The sequence below is a fragment of the Salvelinus alpinus genome, chromosome 3 (assembly GCF_045679555.1).
Source record: "Salvelinus alpinus chromosome 3, SLU_Salpinus.1, whole genome shotgun sequence".
NCBI classification, from domain to species: Eukaryota; Metazoa; Chordata; class Actinopteri; order Salmoniformes; family Salmonidae; genus Salvelinus; species Salvelinus alpinus.
The window spans coordinates 44,637,162-44,660,040 of record NC_092088.1 but is presented as its reverse complement, the minus strand read 5'-3'; the positions used below and the strand labels follow the sequence as shown (position 1 = coordinate 44,660,040).

Genomic DNA, 22,879 nt, shown 5'->3' with positions numbered 1-22,879 from the left:
CAAAAAAGTGTAAAACAAATCAAAATATATTTTATATTTGAGATTCTTCAAAGTAGCCACCCTTAGCCTTGATGACAGCTTTGCACACTCTTGACATTCTCTCGACCAGCTTCATGAGGTAGTCACCTGGAATGGAAAAACATGAACAAAGCCTTCAAAAACACCCAAATGCGTCCTTTTAGAAACTGCAAAGCTCTCAGTATAGTGATGCAGTCATTCCGAACTTTATTCGCAACGTTATATTCCATTTTGTTGCGACTCAAGCAATACCTCTTCCTCCATTCTTATGTAACTGCCAAAATAAAGGAAATAATTGAGGAAATGACGGATACAAAGTATATTGAAAGCATGGGGTGCTTCCATACAGGAAGTTCCAGACACGTGTAGAATCACATTGAAGCTGATATGGCTGCTCGTGGTGTCCCAACGCCCTATTTTATGTTTCTTTTATTTTGAGTTATATGTAGCAGCAGGCTACACTGAAATGGAACAGCTGGAAAGCGCTTGAGTTGCGCAAAAGGGAATATAACATTGCAGATGAAGTTCAGAATGATACAATTTCATGTGTACAACATCTAAAGACCTGCGTCACTATACTGAGAACTTTGCCGTTTCTAAAATAATGTATTTAGGTGTTTTTGGAGTCTTTGTTAATATATTTTCATGGCCCCATACTACACAAAGGAAGGGATTTGCTGTTTGGGTTAAGTTTCTCAAAAACATATGAAATCACAAAAAAAAGGTGTCTGGACCCTTCTATAACATGCCATTTCCATAATTTTTTTTGATTTACTTGTACAATTTTTTACTTCTACTTTAACACCACTTTTTTCACATATGAGGAGAATAACACTATTTCACCACCACATTTGGGCTCCTGAGTGGCACAGCAGTCTAAGGCACTCCATCACAGCGTCACTACAGACCCTGGTTCGATTCCATGCTGTTTTACAACCGGCCATGATTGAGAGTCCCATACGATGGCGCACAATTGGCGCATGTCGTTAGGGTTTGGCCGGGGTAGGCCGTCATTGTAAATAAGAATTTGTTCTTAACTGACTTGCCTCGTTAAATAAAGGTTAAAAATGTGAACTGCAATTCCACATGCGAATGTGAGATTTTCACATGAGTTTTTGCACATTTGATTTTCACGTTAACTTTTTAACATGTGAAACTGCAAATTTTACATGTGCAACTGCAATTCACATGTGAGGTGAAAACATATTTTTCTTATCACATTTGAAAAGGTGGTGTTAACATGTGAGCTCTACATTTTATACATCTGAAAATATGGTTTTCACATGTAACAATTTAAGCTACACATGAGAAACGTTCAAATTTGACATGTTTTTTGTTGTTGTAAGGGCACCATTGATGAGTGGGAGTAAGGGTGGGCCGATATGGGGTCGCCATCTATTTGAATAAATGCATTTTATTTGTCATCTGCGCCAAATACAACAGGTGTAGACTTACTGTAACCGCAAAATGCTTGCTTAGGAGCTCTTCCCAATGATGTAGAGTAAAACACGACAAATAATAGACACATGAATTGAGCTATATACAGGGAGTACCACATCAATGTGCAGGGGTATGAGGTATTTCAGGTACATATGTACATGAAGGCAGGGTGAAGTGGCTAGGCATCACGTAGAGAATAATACGAGTCAAATAAAGAGCAGAGTAGCAGCGGCATATGATGAGTGTAAAAGTGTGTGCGTGTTTGTGTTGTTGTTATGCCTGTAGTGTGTGTGTGTGTGAATGTGGCAGGGGTTTGTGTGTGTGTGTGTGTGTGTGTGTGTGTGTGTGTGTGTGTGTGTGTGTGTGTGTGTGTGTGTGTGTGTGTGTGTGTGTGTGTGTGTGTGTGTGTGTGTGTGTGTGTGTGTGTGTGTGTGTGTGTGTGTGTGTGTGTGTGTGTGTGTGTGTGTGTGTGTGTGTGTGTGTGTATATAGTGTGTAAAAAGTATTGGGACAGTGGCACATTTTTTGTTGTTGTTTTGTCTCTGTTCTCCAGCACTTTGGATTTGAAATGAGACACATTTATTGTGAATAAGAATAGAATATGTTTCTAAATAAGGATGAGTGAGAAAGTTACAGACCCACAAATATCATACCCCCAAGACATGCTTTTTTTGGGGTATGATCTTTGTGTCTAACTTTCTCACTCATCGTTTTTCACGATTCATGTAGGATTGTCCGTAATCATGGTTTCATCCACATTAATGCAGAAGTGTTTGGAAACATTATATTCTTATTTACAATAAAGTGACTCCAAAATGACACAATACATTATTTATATTGAGCACAAATGAATCTGAAACACAAGCTAAGCAAACAGAAAATGCATCCAACAAGTTTGTAGAGTCACACTCTTGATGTAATCATTGCATTCTAGGAATACGAGACCAAATACTAAACTTTTGACTATTTTAATACACATATAAGCGAATTGGACCCAATACTTTTGGTCTCCTAAAATGGGGGGACAATGTACAGTAGTTTCTAAACAGGTTCACCCGATATGGTTGAAAATACCCTCAAATTAAACCTGAGAGTCTGCACTTCATAGTCATTGTATCATTTCAAAGTGCTTTAGTACAGAGCCAGAACAACATAAATTGTGTCAATGTCCCAATACTTTGGAGCTCACTGTATAGTGTTGAGTGTGCATACTGTAGAGTCAGTGCAAGATGGGGTCTGTGCAGATAGTCTGGGTAATCATTAATGAACTATTTAGCAGTCTTATGGCTTGAGAGTAGAAGCTGTCTCTGAGCCTGTTGTTCCGAGAGCCGATGGTCTAGTACCTTTTGCCAGAAGGTAGCAGAGTGAACAGTCTATGGCTTGGTTGGCTGGAGGCTTTGGCAATTCTTTAGGTCTTCCTCTGACACTGCCTGATATAGAGGTCCTGGATGGAAGGGATCTCGGCCCCAGTGATGTACTGTGTTCTCCGCACCACCCTCTGTAGAGTTTTGCAATTGAAGGTGGTGCATTTTCCATACTAAGCGCTGGAGCTGTAGTGGTGCAGCTATAGAACGTTTTGAGGATCCCAGGGTCCCATGCCAAATCTTTTGAAGAGGCACTGTTGTGCCCTTTTCATGACTGTGCGGGTGTGTGTGGAACATGTTAAGTCCTTAGTGATGTGGACGCCAAGGAACTTGAAGCTCTCGACCATCTCCACTACAGCCCCATCGATGTAGATGGGAGCGTGCCATCCCATTTTCTCCTGTAGTCCACGATCAACTCCTTGGTTTAACTGATGTTGAAGGAGATGTAGTTGTCATGGCACCACATTTCTAAGTCTCTGACCTCTTCCTTGTAAGCTGTCTCATCGCAGTCGGTGATCAGGCCTACCACTGTTGTGTCGTCAGCAAACTTGATGAGGGACTAAGCACCCACCATTAAGGGGCCCCAATGTTGAGGGTCAGCATGTTGGAGGGGTTGTTGCCTACCCTCACCACCTGGGGCCGTCGCGTCAGGATGTCGGGGCTGTATGCGAATTGGAGTGGGTCCAGGGTGTCTGGGATGATGGTGTTGATGTGTGTCATGACCAGCCTTTCAAAGCACTTAATTACAGATGTGAGTGCTACAGGGCGATAGTCATTTACGCAGGTTAACTTGGAGTTCTTGGGAACAGGGACAATGGTGGTCAGCTTGAAACACGTTGAGATTACAGACTGGGACAAGGAGAGATTGAAAATGTCCGTGAAGACACTTGCCAGCTGGCGTGCGCATGCTTTGAGAATACGCCCTGATGTTTTGTCTGGCCCGGCAGCCTTGTAAGTGTTTAAAGAAATCTGCATATCTAAGCATACATCTTGAGTCTGGTTTTATTAAGAAACTAAAAATTGTTCTCTGCATCTCCAACAAAAATCTGGGTAAATCATTTGAAAGGAATGTGAGTCTTAGTTCACTCTGGCTATTTACTCCATTTTCAGAGCACTCTCGCCTGAGTGTGCCAGAGCGCAGAATAACTGATGAATTTATGAACTCTCAACACCCTTTGAATATGGCCGTGACGTGTTCTCTCATTGTGTCTAGAAGTAGCTAGCAAGCTATCCAACGTTAGCCAGTTAGCTTGGGTGCTTGAATGCCGTTGTCAGGTCAGAATGCTCGGATCAACCCTACTCCTCGGCCAGAGCATCCAGTGTGCGCTCTGCACGCGCCGAGAGCAAAACACTCTGAATTTACGAAAGGACAGTCTGACAAAGTCTGACAGTCTGACTCTGGCACTCCAGAATGAATTTACAAACACATCCTTATTCAGTATATTTAGTTATTGCTTGCTTTTCTAAAGCCTACCAACCTTGACAACAGGCATGCCAGTTAGACAAGCTAGCTATTATAACTTATTTGATAGCCCGAAATGGATTCTTGGCAGCTAGTTATTTGTATTTATTTGGGATCCCCATCTTCCTGGGGTCCAAACACATCAAGACACTTACATTACCCATGAAACAAAATCTAAAACATATAACATTATTACACCACTACATATCAACAATACAAAATGTATAATACCACCATACAACAATATTACAATGTATGTGTGTGTGTGTGTATCTCTTCACAGTCCCGCTGTTCTATAAGGTGTATTTCTATCTGTGTATTTCTATCTGTGTTTTTAATCTGGTTTTACTGCTTGCATCAGTTACCTGATGTGGAATAGAGTTCCATGTAGCCATGGCTCTATGTAATACTGTGCACCTCCCATAGTCTGCTCTGGACTTGGTGATTGTGACGAGACCACTGGTGGCATGTCTTGTGGAGTATGCATGGGTATCCGAGCTGTGTGCTAGTAGTTTAAACAGACACCTCGGTGCATTCAGCTTGTCAACACTTCTTACAAAGACAAGTAGTGATGAAGTCAATCTCTCCTCCAATTTGAGCCATGAGAGATTGACATGCATATCATTAATGTTAGCTCTCTGTGTACATTTAAGGGCCAGCCGTGGTGCCCTGTTCTGACCTAATTTCAATTTTCCCGAGTCCCTCTTTGTGGCATCTGACCACACGACTCAACAGTAGTCCAGGTGCGACAAAACTAGGGCCAGTAGGACCTTCCTTGTTGATAGTGTTGTTGATAGTGTTGTTAAGCAGAGCAGCGCTTTATTATGGACAGACTTCTCCCCATCTTAGCTACTGTTGTATCAAGATGTTTTGACCATAACAGTTTACAATCCAGGGTTACTCCAAGCAGTTTAGTCACCTCAACTTGCTAATTTTCCACATTATTCATTACAATGATTTAGGGTTTAGTAAATTATTTGTCACCAAATACAATGCTTTTAGTTTTTTAAACATTAAGGACTAACTTATACCTTGCCACCAATTCTGAAACTAACTGCAGCTCTTTTTTAATTGTTGCAGTCATTTCAGTTGCTGTAGTAGCTGATGTGTATAATGTTGAGTCAACCGCATACATAGACACCCTGGCTTTACTTAAAGCCAGCGGCATGTCGTTAGTAAAGATTGAAAAAAGGAAGGGATTCTACTTGGATTATGTTGGAGAGGCTTTCATTCAAGAACACCCTCTGTTGTGTTCGACAGGTAACTCTTTATCCACAATATAGCAGGGGGTGTAAAGCCATAACACATGCGTCTTTCCTGAAACAGACTATGATCAATAATGTCTAAAGCCGCACTGAAGTCTAACAAAACAGCCCCCACAATATTTTTTAGAATCAATTTCTCTCAGCCAATCATCAGTCATTTCTGTAAGTGCTGTGCTTGTTGAATGTCCTTCCCTATAAGCTTGCTGAAAGTCTGTTGTCAATTTGTTTACTGTAAAATAGCATTGTATCTGGTCAAACACAATTTTTCCCAAAAGTTTACTAAGGGTTGGTAACAGGCTGATTGGTCGGCTATTTGAGCCAATAAAGGGGGTTTCACTATTCTTAGGTAGCAGAATGACTTTTGCTTCCCCTCCAGGCCTGAGGGAACACACCTTCTAGTAGGCTTACATTGAAAATATGGAAAATAGGAAGTGGCAATATTGTCCGCTACTATTCTGTCATTTTTCATCCAAGTTGTCAGACCCCGGTGGCTTGTCATTGTTGATAGACAACAATCATTGTTTCACCTCTTCCACACTCACTTCACAGAATTCCAAATTATAATGCTTGTTTTTCATAATTTGGTCAGACATACTTGGATGTGTAGTGTCGGCGTTTGTTGCTGGCATGTCATGCTTAAGTTTGCTTATCTTTGCAATTAAACAAATCATTACAATAGTTGGTAATATCAGTGGGTTTTGTGATGAATAAGCCATCTGATTCAATGAATGATGGAGCTGAGTATTTAAGGTGCTTCAAAGCATTTTACTGTCATTCTTTAAATCATTTATATTTGTTTCATTGTGTAGTTTCTTCTTTTTATTCAGTTTAGTCACATGATTTCTTAATTTGCACTACGTTTGCCAATCGGTTGTGCTGACAGACTTATTTGCCATACCTTTTGCCTCAGCCCTCTCAACCATACCATTTTTTAATTCCTCATCAATCCAAGGGGATTAAATCATTTTTACAATACTTTTCTTAATGGGTGCATGCTTATTAGTAACTGGAATAAGGAATTTCATAAATATGTCAAGTGCAGTGTCTGGTTGTTCCTCATCACAGACCTGCAAATATAATTTTTTAAATATAATTTTTCATCAATATAAGAATCACTACAAAACGTATTGTATGACCTCTTTTATATACTATAATTGGCCCAGCTTTTGGAACTTTTGGTTTTCCTAGATATGGCTACTACAGTTGAAGTCGGAAGTTTACATACACCTTAGCCAAATACATTTAAACTCAGTTTTTCACAATTCCTGACATTTAATACGAGTAAAAATTCCCTGTCTTAGTTAAGTTAGGATCACCACTTTATTTTATGAATGTGAAATGTCAGAATAATAGTAGAGAGAATGATTTATTTCAGCTTTTATTTCTTTCATCACATTCCCAGTGGGTCAGAAATTTACATACACTCAATTAGTATTTGGTAGCGTTGCCTTTAAATTGTTTAACTTGGGTCAAACGTTTCGGGTAGCCTTCCACAAGCTTCCCACAATAAGTTGGGTGAATTTTGGCCCATTCCTCCTGACAGAGCTGGTGGAACTGAGTCAGGTTTGTAGGCCTCCTTGCTCGCACACGCTTTTTCAGTTCTGCCCACACATTTTCTATAGGATTGAGGTCAGGGCTTTTTGATGGCCACTCCAATACTTTGACTTTGTTTTCCTTAAGCCATTTTGCCACAACTTTGGAAGTATGCTTGGGGTCATTGTCCATTTGGAAGACCCATTTGCGACCAAGCTTTAACTTCCTGACTGATGTCTTGAGATGTTACTTCAATATATCCACTTTTTTTTCCCTTCATGATGCCATCTATTTTGTGAAGTGCACCAGTCCCTCCTGCAGCAAAGCACCCCCACAACATGATGCTGCCACCCCCGTGCTTCACGGTTGGGTTGGTGTTCTTCGGCTTGCAAGTCTCCCCCTTTTTCCTCCAAATATAATGATGGTCATTATGGCCAAACAGTTCTATTTTTGTTTCATCAGACCAGAGGACATTTCTCCAAAAAGTACGATCTTTGTATCCTTGTGCAGTTGCAAACTGTAGTCTGGCTTTTTTATGGCGGTTTTGGAGCAGTGGCTTCTACCTTGCTGAACGGCCTTTCAGGTTATGTCAATATAGGACTCAATTTACTGTGGATATAGATACTTTTGTACCTGTTTCTTCCAACATCTTCACAAGGTCCTTTGCTGTTGTTCTGGGATTGATTTGCACTTTTTGCACCAAAGTGCGTTCATCTCTAGGAGACAGAACGCGTCTCCTTCCTGATCGGTATGATGGCTGCGTGGTCCCATGGTGTTAACCTCCAATTTACTCAAATTATGTCAATTAGCCTATCAAAACGTCTAAAGCCATGACAGGTTCTGGAATTTTCCAAGCTGTTTAAAGGCACAGTCAACTTAGTGTATGTAAACTGCTGATCCACTGGAATTGTGATACAGTGACTTATAAATGAAATAATCTGTCTGTAAACAATTGTTGGAAAAATGACTTGTGTCATGCACAAAGTAGATTTCCTAACCGACATGCCAAAACTATAGTTTGTTAACAAGAAATTTGTGGAGTGGTTGAAAAACAAGTTTTAATGACTCCAACCTAAGTGTATGTAAACTTCTGACTTCAACTGTATATTGTGGTCACAACGTCGAATGGATTTGGACACTGCTTTAAAGCAAATTTCTGCAGCATTAGTAAAGATGTGATCAATACATGTTGATTTCAATCCTGTGCTGTTTGTAACTACCCTGGTAGCTTGACTGATAACCTGAACCAGGATGCAGGCACTGGTTACAGTTTGAAGCTTTTTCTTGAGTGAGCAGCTTCATGAAAGCCAGTCAGTATATTGAAATTACCCAGAAAACATACCTCTCTGTTGATATCACATACTTTATCAAGCATTTCAAACACATTATCCAGATACTGACTGTTAGTACTTGGTGGTCTAGAGCAGCTTCCCACAAGAATGGGCTTTAGGTGAGGCAGATGAACCTGTAACCATATTATTTCAACAGTATTTATTTAACATGCAGTCCTCTCTAAGCTTTACAGGAATGTGGTTCTGAATATAGACTGCAACACCGCCCCAATTGGCATTTTTGTATTTTCTGTAGATGTTATAACCATGTATTGCTACCACTGTATTATCTAAGTGAGAGATGGTCAGAATATGAATGTCATCTGTGTTGTGAATGAGCCTAGTCAGCCACCGTACTAGTCACCTTGACATCTGTTACTAGCAAGTTGTTTCTTAAGCTATATATGTTAATGTGGGCTATTTTTAGCACTTTCCTGGATGCTTGATTGTTTTTATTGCTTTACTGAGAAGCTTATCAGCAGTAGACATGCTCATGTTATTAATATTTGAGCTGATAGTGAAGGGTAAGCAGCACACAGTGGACTTCCTACTAGGGCCTCAGTGCTAACAGTATAACTCTGGTTCATAGGCACATGATTACTGCATACAATAGCTGTAGGATCAACAGAGGCATTCAGGGTAGTTAGGGAGACATAAATTAAGTTACTTACATTGTCTCTGCCAAAGCCCCTGGGATAATGTACATTTAATGCAGCATTATGACAACTCAGCGACACAATGGTAGGGATTAACTGAGCTGGTCTTAGGTCATTGATAAGTCATTGTCTCAATGCAGCCTTGAAATGCGTGGCCAGAGTCCAGGAACCAAGATGATTTGGATGGACTCCGTACTCCGGACTCATTCCTGTAGAGCATCTTCTGTTTCCAGAATGTGTCGAAGTTCTCTATAAAAGTGATTCAAACAGAGCTACAGTAATATTTTAGCCAGGTGTGTAATGCCAGTAGCCTGCTGAATGTTTCACACTCGTGGCCAGTGGTGGGAAAAGTAAAGATACGTTAATAGAAAATGACTCAAGTGAGTCACCCTGTAAAATACTACTTGAGTAAAAGTCTAAAAGTATTTGTTTTTAAATATGCTTAAGTATCAAAAGTAAATGTAATTGATTAAATGTACTGAAGTATCAAAAGTATAAATAATTTCAAATTCCTTATATTAAGCAAACCAGACGGCACCATTTTCTTGTTTTTTTTCAATTTATGGATGGCCAGGGGCACACTCCAACACTCAGGCATCATTTACAAATGAAGCATTTGTGTTTAGTGAGTCCGCCAGATCAGCTATTAGGGATGACCAGGGATGTTCTCTTGATTAGTGTGTGAATTGGACCATTTTCCTTTCCTGCTAAGCATTCAAAATGTAACGAGTACTTTTGGGTGTCAGGGAAAATGTATGGAGTAAAAAGTACATTATTTTCTTTAGGAATATAGTGAAGTAAAAGTTGTCAAAAATCAAAAGTAGTAAAGTACAGATACCCCCAAAAACTACTTAAGTAGTACTACGGCCCAACAATGGTACCAGACCTGAAACAATTGTCCGCTTTTTGTAAACTTTGAGTGCTAGAATCAGTTCTTTAAAATCTGTTTTCAGAAGTTCCGAGCTTGCCCTCCAGATGTCGTTTGACCCCAGATGGACTACGACAGCGTCAGCTCCAGGCATCTGTCGTAGAACGGTCGGAAGCAGCCTTGTAATGTCCTGTACTCGTTCCCCAGGATAGAGCAGGGTTTTTGCCCCGGGAACCAAGATGTCTCTTACAGTAGAACTGCTGATGACGACAGCTGGTGCAATGGCTGAGGAGGTCTGGTCGTTCTTTTCCCTCGTGGTTTCACAAACCCCTCGAAGACCGAAGGGCGGTGGGACCCGAAGGACCCGAGCCAGCTGTAGTATCCATCATGGATGAAGAATGGGCCAGAGTCTCAGACAGCCACCAGAGAGGGAGACAGAACAGAGTATGAAGGCGCAGGTACCTCCGGATCCGATCTCGAATCGGAAGCCCCCAGTGAAGAAGGCGGCAGAACCTCTGGATCCAGAGCGTCGAAACTGTTTCTGGTCTGTGTCCGGTCCAGGCTGTGTCCGGTCCATCTACACGGAGGCCCCCGTTGCCAGAGGACGCTGTTTTCGACTTCCATGGCGAGTGACATGTCTCCATGGCTGGTTGGTAGGGTCGAGAACCGGAACATCCCCCAAGTCATCCAGGAGCATCCTAATAGCTCCATTCTCCAGGGAAGGGGGATCTCTGCAGAGTGCCGGCCAGTTGGCTGTGGAGAGCCGACACTTCCACCAGGCCAGAGCGGCGTCCGGCTACTAGGGTAGAAGAGAAAGAAAAAGTAGGATTCCCCAGTAGCTTGTGCAGATTCGCTACTTGTTTACTGAGAGTAGCCACTTCACCCCTGTAGTCCTCTGCAAGCAAACAGTTGCTACATTGAAAGTCTGGACGGTCCACATTGTCCTGGATTAAAACAAGATAAACAAAGCTCCTGCAGCGTTGAAAATGTTTAATAACAACCACCTCTTAAGGATCGGACCCTTTTTTTTTTTTTGAATTCGCCTAAAATGACATTCCCAAATCTAACTGCCTGTAGCTCAGGCATTGAAGCAGGGATATGCATATTATTGATACCATTTGAAAGGAAACACTTTGAAGTTTGTGGAAATGTTAATGTAGGAGAATATAACACATTCGATCTGGTAAAAGCAAATACAAAGAAAAAAACAATTTTTTTGTATTTTTTTTGTACCATCATCTTTGAAATGCAAGAGAAAGGCCATAATGTAATATTCCAGCCCAGGTGCAATTTAGATTTTGGCCACTAGGTGGCAGCAGTGTATGTGCAAAGTTTTAGACAGATCCAATGAACCATTGCATTTCTGTTCAAAATGTTCTATCAAGACTGTCCAAATGTGCCTAATTTGTTTATTAACAACTTTTCATGTTCAAAACTGTGCACTCTCCTCAAACAATAGCATGGTATTATTTCACTGTAATAGCTACTGTAAATTGGCCAGTGCCGTTAGCTTAAATTCTTGTTAATCTTTCTGCCAATATCAGATATGTCTATGTACTGGGAAATGTTCTTGTTACTTACAACCTCATGCTAATCGCATTAGCCTACGTTAGCTCAACCGTCCCGCAGGGGACCCACCGATTCTGAATACGTTTTTTTTAATGTCAAAGTGGAATTATGTTTTTAGAAATGTTGACAAATGAATTAAAAATGAAATGTTGAAATGTCTTGAGTCAATAAGTATTCAACCCCTTTGTTATGGCAAGCCGATATAAGTTCAGGAGTACAAAATGGCTTAACAAGTCACACGGACTCTGTGCAATAATAGTGTTTAACATGATATTTGAATGACTACCTCCTCTCTGTATCCCACACATACAATTATCTGTAAGGTCCCTCAGTAGAGCAGTGAATTTCAGACACAGATTCAACCACAAAGACCAGGGAGGTTTTCCAATGCCTCACAAAGAACGACACCTATTGTTACAGTTTTGAAGGGCATAGTTACAGTTTTGACTTAAATCGGCTTTAAAGTCTATGCCAAGACTTGAACATGGCTGACTAGCAATGATTAACAACCACCTTGACATAGCTTGATTTTTTATTTTTAAGAAACCCGGAACAGACTCAAAGCTGTAATCGCTGCCAATGGTGATTCTAACATGTATTGACTCAGGGGTGTGAATAGTTACGTGAATGAGATATTTATGTACAGTTGAAGTCGGAAGTTTACATACACTATAGGCTGTGCAATTGTGTGAGAAAACAGAGTGATGGCCTCCGTTTTTAAAAAGAGGAGGATCCCATCAACTTTCTATAGGCTAGGCCTACTATATTTATTTCTCAACTTTCCTAATATTAAGTACTTTGCTTCTCTTTACAACAGGAGTATAGCCTATTTGGTTGGCATGAAAATGAACCACGGGAAAAGCGTCCTTCATTCGCTATTTAAGTGCATAGATAACATTTTCTTTTTTTCCAATGCCCCTGTTTAGAGACAGGTGCATGATTATGGTCCATTCTAAATCAAAACAAATCTCACACTTATTTAGTATATGTAAAGACAAGATTAAATCAAGATTAGTCTGATGGGTGACAATATTAACCTATCACGTGAATTATATATTATCACTTGTGGATGATGCCCAGTGTAAGGCAAGAAACAAACTTTTTTTGTGTGACTTGTTCTAATCATAGAATCACACCTCATGTAGCCTAGCCCATATGTTTTGATAAGGTTTGTATCACAACTAAAGTGGCCAAATAACTTCTTAAAATTAAGCACATGAATCTGCGTTACAAGTGGTGTAGAGCCTGACTGGTGTACATATGCAGCACGTGAGTTTCAAGTTTGGGGAAGATCATTTTCACCATTAAAAATGCACCTTTTATAATAAGAGCATTATATGCATAATCACATTTGCGGTCACTTTTGATAATGGTGTTTTCCCACTAATGGACGCTTATAGCCTACTGCCATGTGCAGATTGCTGCACGTATAATGTGAAGAAATAGCCTAGTTTATTAACATTTTAAGCTAAACGTTCTGATCTGTTGTCAGCCTCATTGCGTAATTATTTTTTTGATGCTAGTGGTTAAATTAATTTGGGATCGATCTCATCCCACAGCTGTCCCAGACTATGTATGGAATATATATTTCTAGCACAGAATAGAATGTCACCTTTTGTACTATGGGGGATAGTATATTGACATAGGCTAGTGCTTTTGCTGTTCGTTAGGCTTACTCATCTTGTTGGCTGACAAAAAAGTAAATGTGCACAGTTCTTCCAATATCTTCAATATGCTCCTCGGAATTTGATAAGAGCGCGTGCAGTTGCGTCCCCGATGTGTCTGTCTTCACTTGTAGCCTTTTAGAAAGACCCGATCACGTGATGGAGAGCCATGTGAGTGAGAATTGCTTCAGAGCACATAGCACTCAGGGAGACGAGAATTATAATTATTATATTCAACCCAAGGACACAATGGACACTGGCCGCAAAAGGCATGGATTTTTTAGGGGGCATTATGGCCACACAAAGGGGATGCCGCCGGGAAATTTGAGGCATTATCAAGTGCTTGTCAAATGGAAATAAGAGACTGATGAAGTGTGTACAGCCTGCGCAAAAAACAAAGCAGAGTTCATGCCTTTTTAATGCGACTTTTTTCAAATCATCATTAGATGATCATGCAGCCTTACAATGTTACGTTACTGGCTTATTCTAAAATGGATTAAATAAAAATTCCTCAACAATCTACACACAATACCCCATATTGAAAAAGCAAAAATTGTTTTTTATACATTTTTGCAAATTTATTAAAAATAACAAACAGAAATACCTTATTTACATAAGTATTCAGACCCTTTGTTGTGAGATTTGAAATTGAGCTCAGGTGCATCCTGTTTCCATTGATCATCCTTGAGTTGTTTCTACAACTTGATTGGAGTCCACCTGTGCTAAATTCAATTGATTGGATATGATTTGGAAAGGCACACACCTGTCTATATAAGTTCCCACAGTTGACAGTGCATATCACAGCAAACACCAAGCCATGAAGTCGAACAAATTGTCCGTAGAGCTCTGAGACAACATTGTGTCGAGGCACAGATCTGGGGAAGGGTACCAAAAAAGGGTACTGGGAAAGGGTATCTTCTGCAGTATTGAAGGTCCCCAAGAACACAGGGGCCTCCATCATTCTTAAATGGAAGAAGTTTGGAACCATCAAGACTCTTCCTAGAGCTGGCTGCCCAGCCAAACTGAGAAATCAGGGGAGAAGGGCCTTGGTCAGGGAGGTGACCAAGAACCTGATGGTCTCTTTGACAGAGCTCCAGAGTTCCTCTGTGGAGATGGGAGAACCTTCCAGAAGGTCACCATCTCTGTAAAACTCCACCAATCAGGCCTTCATGGTAGAGTGGCCAGACGGAAGCCACTCCTCAGTAAAAGGCCCATGACAGCACGCTTGGAGTTGGCCAAAAGCCACCTAAATTCTCACAGACCATGAGAAACAAGATTCTCTCTTCTGAGGAAACTTGAACTCTTTGGCCTGAATGCCAAGCGTCACGTCTGGAGGAAACCTGGCACCATCCCTACGGTGAAGCATGGTGGTGGCAGCATCGTGCTGTGGGGATGTTTTTCAGCGGCAGGGACTGGGAGACTATTCAGGATCGAGGCAAAGATGAACGGAGTAAAGTACAGGGATCCTTGAATAAAACCTGCTCCTGTGCTGTAGGCCTTCAGACTGGGGTGAAGGTTCACTTTCCAACAGGACAGCAACCCTAAGCACACAGCCAAGACAACGCAGGAGTGGCTTCGGGACAAGTCTGAATGTCCTTGAGTGGCCCAGCCAGAGCCTGGACTTGAACCCGATCAAACATCTCTGGAGAGACCTGAAAATAGCTGTGCAGCAACGCTCCCCATTCAACCTGACTGAGCTTGAGAGGATCTGCAGAGAAGAACGGGAGAAACTCCCCAAATACAGGTGTGCCAAGCTAGTAGTGTCATACCCCAAAATAATCGACGCTGTAATCGCTGCCAAAGGTGCTTCAACAAAGTACTGAGTAAAGGGTCTGAATACTTATGTAGATGTAATATATATACAGTGGGGAGAACAAGTATTTGATACACTGCCGATTTTGCAGGTTTTCCTACTTACAAAGCATGTAGAGGTCTGTAATTTTTATCATAGGTACACTTCAACTATGAGAGACGGAATCTAAAACAAAAATCCAGAAAATCACATTGTATGATTTTTAAGTAATTAATTTGCATTTTATTGCATGACATAAGTATTTGATACATCAGAAAAGCAGAACTTAATATTTGGTACAGAAACCTTTGTTTGCAATTACAGAGATCATACGTTTCCTGTAGTTCTTGACTAGGTTTGCACACACTGCAGCAGGGATTTTGGCCCACTCCTCCCTACAGATCTTCTCCAGATCCTTCAGGTTTCGGGGCTGTCGCTGGGCAATACGGACTTTCAGCTCCCTCCAAAGATTTTCTATTGGGTTCAGGTCTGGAGACTGGTTAGGCCACTCCAGGACCTTGAGATGCTTCTTACGGAGCCACTCCTTAGTTGCCATGGCTGTGTGTTTCGTGTCGTTGTCATGCTGGAAGACCCAGCCACGACCCATCTTCAATGCTCTTACTGAGGGAAGGAGGTTGTTGGCCAAGATCTCGCGATACATGGCCCCATCCATCCTCCCCTCAATACGGTGCAGTCGTCCTGTCCCCTTTGCAGAAAAGCATCCCCAAAGAATGATGTTTCCACCTCCATGCTTCACGGTTGGGATGGTGTTCTTGGGGTTGTACTCATACTTCTTCTTCCTCCAAACACGGCGAGTGGAGTTAGACCAAAAAGCTCTATTTTTGTCTCATCAGACCACATGACCTTCTCCCATTCCTCCTCTGGATCATCCAGATGGTCATTCGCAAACTTCAGACAGGCCTGGACATGCACTGGCTTAAGCAGGGGGACCTTGCGTGCGCTGCAGGATTTTAATCCATGACGGCGTAGTGTGTTACTAATGGTTTTCTTTGAGACTGTGGTCCCAGCTCTCTTCAGGTCATTGACCAGGTCCTGCCGTGTAGTTCTGGGCTGATCCCTCACCTTCCTCATGATCATTGATGCCCCACGAGGTGAAATCTTGCATGGAGCCCCAGACCGAGGGTGATTGACCGTCATCTTGAACTTCTTCCATTTTCTAATAATTGCGCCAACAGTTGTTTCCTTCTCACCAAGCTGCTTGCCTATTGTCCTGTAGCCCATCCCAGCCTTGTGCAGGTCTACAATTTTATCCCTGATGTCCTTACACAGCTCTCTGGTCTTGGCCATTGTGGAGAGGTTGGAATCTGTTTGATTGAGTGTGTGGACAGGTGTCTTTTATACAGGTAACGAGTTCAAACAGGTGCAGTTAATACAGGTAATGAGTGGAGAACAGGAGGGCTTCTTAAAGAAAAACTAACAGGTCTGTGAGAGCCGGAATTCTTACTGGTTGGTAGGTGATCAAATACTTATGTCATGCAATAAAATGCAAATTAATTATTTAAAAATCATACAATGTGATTTTCTGGATTTTTGTTTTAGATTCCGTCTCTCACAGTTGAAGTGTACCTATGATAAAAATTACAGACCTCTACATGCTTTGTAAGTAGGAAAACCTGCAAAATCGGCAGTGTATCAAATACTTGTTCTCCCCACTGTATATATATATATATTAGCAAACATTTCTAAAAACCTGTTTTTGCTTTGTCATTATGGGGTATTGTGTGTAGATTGATGAAGGGGAATAAAAAATATATATATACATTTTAGAATATGGCTGTAATGTAACAAAATGTGGAAAAAGTAAAGTTGTCTGAATACATTCCGAAGGCACTGTATAGCCCAACGTTTTTAGAACAACTAAAGTTACATTAATAACTCTAAAATGAGCATATAGGAAGGAGTACCTATTTCTTTGTTAACCGCTCAACATATAATAGCCGCATGTGCGCACTCCCTCAAATCGTTTGGAGAACTTATCCTTTCTATTTTGCTCATCTTTGTTCAATTGTATTCTTCATACTATAAAATAATGCCACGGAATTCTAAGCGAATCTTGTCTGCTAAATGAACTAGTGTAACCCACAGCCATATGGCATAGCCAGATCAGGACCTAACATAAGGACAACTAACTCCGAGCATGCTATTCTGTTCTTCTGAAATTGACTACATTTTCTTCATATCATGTTTCTTTAGACCTGTCTAAAATAAAGAATGCATTTATTGTGAAGGTGTGGGCTATTATATTACATGGATTTATTATACTTATTAAAATGTAGATGTTCCAAAGGTCTGCGTCAGTGGCTTGTAAGCTATGTGTGGAAGCCAGGAGATGCTAAATGTGCTTATGTTAATTACCGGTCAATTACTGTGAGACTGGCAGTTATTTGCTTGACAATCACCGGCTGATGAAAATGTCGTGACTGCCACAGCCCTACTCAATGCATCGCCATGGAGGACTACTACTATAATGGAGTGGATGGCACAGAATTAAGAAATAACTATTGCAACTCCGGTAGGCTAAGTAACCTTTTACAGAGTGCCATTACAGAATTTGCCATGTGGAAACATTGCTACGGCAACATGTTATCAGCACCTTTACACATGTGAGGAGGAAAGCACTATTTTACCCCCATGTGTGAACTTGCAATTTCACACGTGAAAGTGACATTTACACGTGTCCACTGGGCACAGTCGTCAATTCAACGTCTATTCCACATTGGTTCATCATCATTTCATTGAAATGACATGGGGGGAAAAACGTTGATTCTGCCAGTGTGTACACAGTGGGTGGACTTTTCTTACGTGAAACTGCAAATGTGAGTTACACATGTTAATGTTTCCAAATGTGAACGTGCAATTCAACACGGGAAAATCTCACTTTTCTTACATTTAAAAAAAATATTATTATTGAATTATTATGTAAGGGAGGAATAGCCTATGGTTTTTTGGCAAACTCCAAAGGCCTCTGATAATATTAGTCCCGTGCTTTTTGACATCCCTGTGTTTTCCGATACATTACAGAGTTTGACAGGTGTTGCTTGCAGCTTGAGAAACATGAACCGATTTGATAATTTGATGATGAAAACAAAGCATATATTTCATATGAATAGCCTACAATCACTTTTCCCAGTGAATCCTTTTTGTTTAGGTCTAGATGCTTTGTGCTAATGAATTTAAGTTGAACATTGCCAAAGTTTGTTTAAATGTGCAATAAAAAAAAGTTTGTTGCCTGGCCTGACTGTTGATGTAGGAATTAGATAGCAAAGCAGTGATGTTCAGCAGCTCACATCAGCAGGATGGGGGGGCATTTTCATTAGGAGGGACGTCTACGGTAGATCGCTAAGATAATGATCACGATCACACTTCCTCAGTATTATATTACGTGGACACCTATACACGGGGCAACCAAGCGCGAGTTATCAGTGTAGCCTTTAATCGTCTAAAAAGGATGTTGAAATATCTTCAAACCTAGAATAGAACCCTCCAGGCTTCCTTTATAAGACTCAGTTGAATGGAAAAAAAAGAATTAAGAATTACAGGGAGCCGTTTGGAATAACGAATCCTGTGCGAATTGTCCTCTGGCATAACACATCCTGGGGTAATAATTACATAACCAATATCTCTAGTAATAAGAAAATGGCCGTGTGCGTTCCACCAGGCTAAATGCCAAAGCATTTCTGTGACATCGACAAGAACACGTCAAGGACAGAACTACATCAACTTAAATGGAAAGAATAAATGCAGTAAAAGCAAGTTTGATGTCTAACGACAATAGAATGCCAATAAAATGAAAGGCGACGTTTATACTTCAGGCGTCGGCGGGACTTTTAAATATATTACCGCAATTATGACTACCTTGGTTGAAATGAAAGCTGTTTCAGTGCAGAACACCTTTCTGACGGCCACTTGTTATGTGTTATTCATGTGGTAGAATTCCAAGTCACGCTGCAATAATTGTAATATTCCTAATGTGTCTGATTTTCATTGTTCTTGCTGCAGGTCAAAGCGCCCAACTTTGCAAAGTGCCACCCCAAGAATCGACTCTCCCATGCAACAGATCCCTCACCAGAAGGTAAGCATGACAGCACCTTCAGAGACGTCACACACTCGGCCAGAAACACTCTGTTCGGTCTCACTCTCCCAAGATATTCAGCACAACGAATGCTCATTTTTCATACTTCCCTAGTTGTAGAATTTCAGTAGCCTGCACTTATAAAGAAAGGATACACACACAAACAAGCGCACACACACACACACACACACACACACACACACACTTTTCAGTCACACTCAAATGGGATCGAGTGGTTTGAGGACTCTCAGTGAAACCGGTACCTCCTCTCAGGCCAGAGGCATCAGGGGAGAGAGTTCCAGAAAGCTCCATGCAAAGCTCCTCCATTAGGGGTTTAAGGAGCAACAGAGGCAGCACATCCAGCTCTGGGGTCTGTGAGAACAGCCCTGGACCTTGCTGGTCTGATCTTCTCAGAATTGTACACTCTTTGTGGGGAGCCAGGTGCAGGGTGCCTATGTGAAGTCTCTCACTGCCCTCTACTGGTGATATTGGTGATAACGCAGCACTCACCCCTGCCTTCCAAGTATAACTTCATACAACTCTATTTTTGAATTTGATAGAGTGCCTTTGGCTTTGTTCTCTCTGACCACCCCTCTATCTGTCTCCCCCCTTATCCACCTCACCCACATCTCTCCCCTCCTGAAGGGTCAAACAACCCAAATCAATGGCGGCCTCTCGGCCTGCAATACCTCCTCCGTGTCACTAGAGGCGTCTGGCGAGACAAACTCCTACTCGGGGTCGCCCACCAAGAGGCAAACGCCAAGCCCCGGGGGCAAGACGACCCCCACAAAGAAGGCGCAGTATAACACCCCTATTGGGCTGTACTCGGCTGAGAACCTGCGAGAGATGGCTCAGCTCCAGGAGAGCCACAGAGGAAAGGGCTCTGCAGCAGGCCTCTCAGTGGGGTATGTAACCAAGTGGAAAATGCCAGGGAGCCTGGTAGTAGCAGCAGCAGCCAGGGGTGGCTAGGCCTGTTTAACCCCATAGTGGAGAAGAGGGGGTTGGGTACAAGCTCCGGGTAGAAGATCAGCTAACCCTCTCCAAAACCTTCAACATTTGGAGATCCCCCCCCCCCCCCCCACCCACCCACAAAACTAACCATAGATCAGTGTCTATGTCTAACTTCAGTCCTACTCCAAGGGGTTCCAGCCTACTCCAGACAGTCCCTACTGCTCTGCCCTCGTGGGACAGAAGGATGGAAAGAGTCTCAGAACATTCAGATTTAGCTGTGTATTCTCATCCGGAGCTGGCCTCCAGACAGCTTGGTGAACCCCAGTTGGTCCTAGTGATTCAGGTTGCCCCAGAGGGGAATGTGCAGGAGAGGCAGCACGGTCCTCGTAAAGCCCCCTAGCTCAGCCTGTGGCCCTCCTCCAGGTAATACAAAGAGCCCACGGGAGATTAGGTGTCCCCTCTGCCGAAATACACGCCGCGACGTCCCAGACGAGCCTTACAGTACGTGTGTATCTGAAGAGATCAACCAAACCACTGCTTTTAAACGTGGCCAGGGTGGCTGAAGTGACTGCACAGTGAGATTGGGGGGTCGTTTTTTAGTACGTGTCTGATGTGTCAATGAAATGCTAATAGCGCCATTTTGATATGAGAAAGTCCGAGGTGAATCGCTAAGGGCAGTGCTATGTGAACACGGTGCACTAGCGTTCCTCTAGTGCTAATCTTAACGAGACTTCTAGCAATAATTGCGGAGTGCGATAAGATTACTCTGTCACCGTGCCGATGGTTCAGGGCAAGCACCTGTTCTTGTCATCTCTTTAACAGGCCTTGTAATGGCTGGGTTCAGGTTTCTCTCTCCTCTGCTGTGCTAAACATACACTACCGAAATATATCTGCCTGTCTCATCTGGCCCTCTCGCTTCACCTCTCTCTCTCTCGCTCCCTTTCTCTCTTTCTTTCTCTCGCCTTCTGTCCTCGTCTTCAACGCACGCAGTACGACAAATATCGCTCTCTCGCCTGTTGCACTCTCTCTCTCCCACTATCTCTTTATCACTTCGTACCACTGCTCTGACATAAGCAGAGTCTGTTATATGTTTTTATATATATATATTATATTATATATATATATTATATATGTGTGTGTGTGTGTTATATATTTAAGGAGCCTGCTATGCCATGGCTTTATATAATGACGGACACGCCTCAGTAATCATAGTCGAGGATGAACGTCAACAAAGGTGAAAACATCTTTGTCACTGATGGCTTTCACTGTTGCGCTGTGTGATTCCCAGTGAACTCAGTCAGTCTTCACCCACTTCTGTCTACCACTCCATTTTCTCATCTCTGACACACGTTGCGGCTTGCCTTTCACGCCACATGAGCAGCCTTGTGGAGGTGGACTGTCGAGTGTAATTGTGTTGTTGACCACTGTCTCTTTCTCTCTTCTCCACTGCCGCTGCCTCAGGTTATTTTCAACACGCCTGCCAAGTTAGTACTTCCTGGATGTGGTGTAGTAGCGTGTGTCCAGACGATTGTGTGGTTTAGCTGTGTGGTGTGGTGTCACGTTGTTGTTCTTGTGTCAGCCTCTCTGGTGTGAAGTGGATGTGCGTTGTCTTGGCTTGTTGTGTAGTGATTCTGCCTTTTGAGATGGATGAGCACTTCTAGTGTCGGTATTCATAATGACCTTTTTCGGTTTGCAATGTCAAGGTGGTCGAAGTCCGCCAGAGAACGTCTAATAAATCTTAACCTCGGTCTCATGGGGGGGGACGTTGCCTGCGAACCCTCACAGACAAGATCCCCGTTCATTAATAGTGTTTTTGGACATTTTTTTTATCGAGAATAAAGGTCATTTTCTGACTTAATGCTAAATTCTCCCATAAGCCATCAACCATGTACATACGACATTTAGGTGGAGAGTGTGGAAGTGTGAAGCTTCCCATTGACAGATGGCAAATACGATGTAAAGAAAAATAAACACCAAAATAAACGAATCATTTGCAGGTCATTTTTGAAACTCTGCACGATGCAATGGTTCAATAAATTAGCCTTTACATTTTTTGCAACTCGACAGTGCATGCATATATTAACATCTCCATTTGCTCTTTTATCTTGATCAGTTTACTTGTGGGCCAGTTGTATAACACCATCTGAGCCTGCAGTGATGCTCCCACATACCTGGGAGGGTTGACCTGCGTATCTTGAGGGGAAACCTGAGTGTGTGTGTGCAGATATGTGAGCTGTGCTGTGCCTGCTCTACTGAGAGATTTACTGTACAGAGCATGTTTGCTGTGTGACATACAGCGCCTCTATGGCAACCGATCAGCCTTTCTCTCCAAAGCCCCACACTGTTGTAGTAGCCGGGTAGCAGATCTCTTGTGCATTAGCCACCTCTTTTGTCGTGCCACCCATTGTTGTGCCATGCGTGATCCTGTTCCACATGGCAGTACACACGACAGAGGAGTTGGCTGAAGCACAAACTGATCTGCTAGCAGGCTATTACACTGTTGAACTTTCCATCTCACGCAACTTTTCCTTCCACTGCCACCTTCCTCCGTCCCTTTCCCCTCTTCTCTCCTGTCTCTTCCCTTCTTCTCCTCTTCACCCTCCCCGTCACAACCCTGCCGCCTTCCTCCGGACCCTCCACCGCTCTCCACAACAGCAACGACTACATCCCCAACTTCAACCCCAATGCGCTGAAGGACACTGCCCTGTCCACCCACAAGCCCATCGAGGTGAAGGGTCCTGGGGGCAAGGCCACCATCATCCATGCCCAGTACAACACCCCCATTAGCATGTACTCCCAGGACGCCATCATGGACGCCATCGCCGGACAGTCCCAGTCCAAGGGCCACGAGGGCGGGTAAGACCCTCCTTCCTC

At 42.4% G+C, this 22,879-nt stretch overlaps 1 protein-coding gene across 18 annotated transcripts in view; it reads left to right on the top strand.

Moving 5' to 3' along the window:
- The window catches only part of LOC139570788 (LIM domain-binding protein 3-like), a 94,133-nt gene that overhangs the window by 47,514 nt on the left and 23,740 nt on the right, over positions 1–22,879 (top strand). For 11 of the 18 annotated variants that reach the window (XM_071392960.1, XM_071392959.1, XM_071392968.1 and 8 more), the window contains 3 exons: positions 18,982–19,054; positions 21,467–21,489; positions 22,661–22,861. In XM_071392960.1, the coding sequence (XP_071249061.1) occupies positions 18,982–19,054; positions 21,467–21,489; positions 22,661–22,861 (297 nt within the window). Of the gene's footprint in view, positions 1–18,981; positions 19,055–19,699; positions 19,960–21,466; positions 21,490–22,660; positions 22,862–22,879 lie in introns of all 18 variants that reach the window. The other 7 variants (XM_071392956.1, XM_071392955.1, XM_071392958.1 and 4 more) reach the window with 1 other exon arrangement.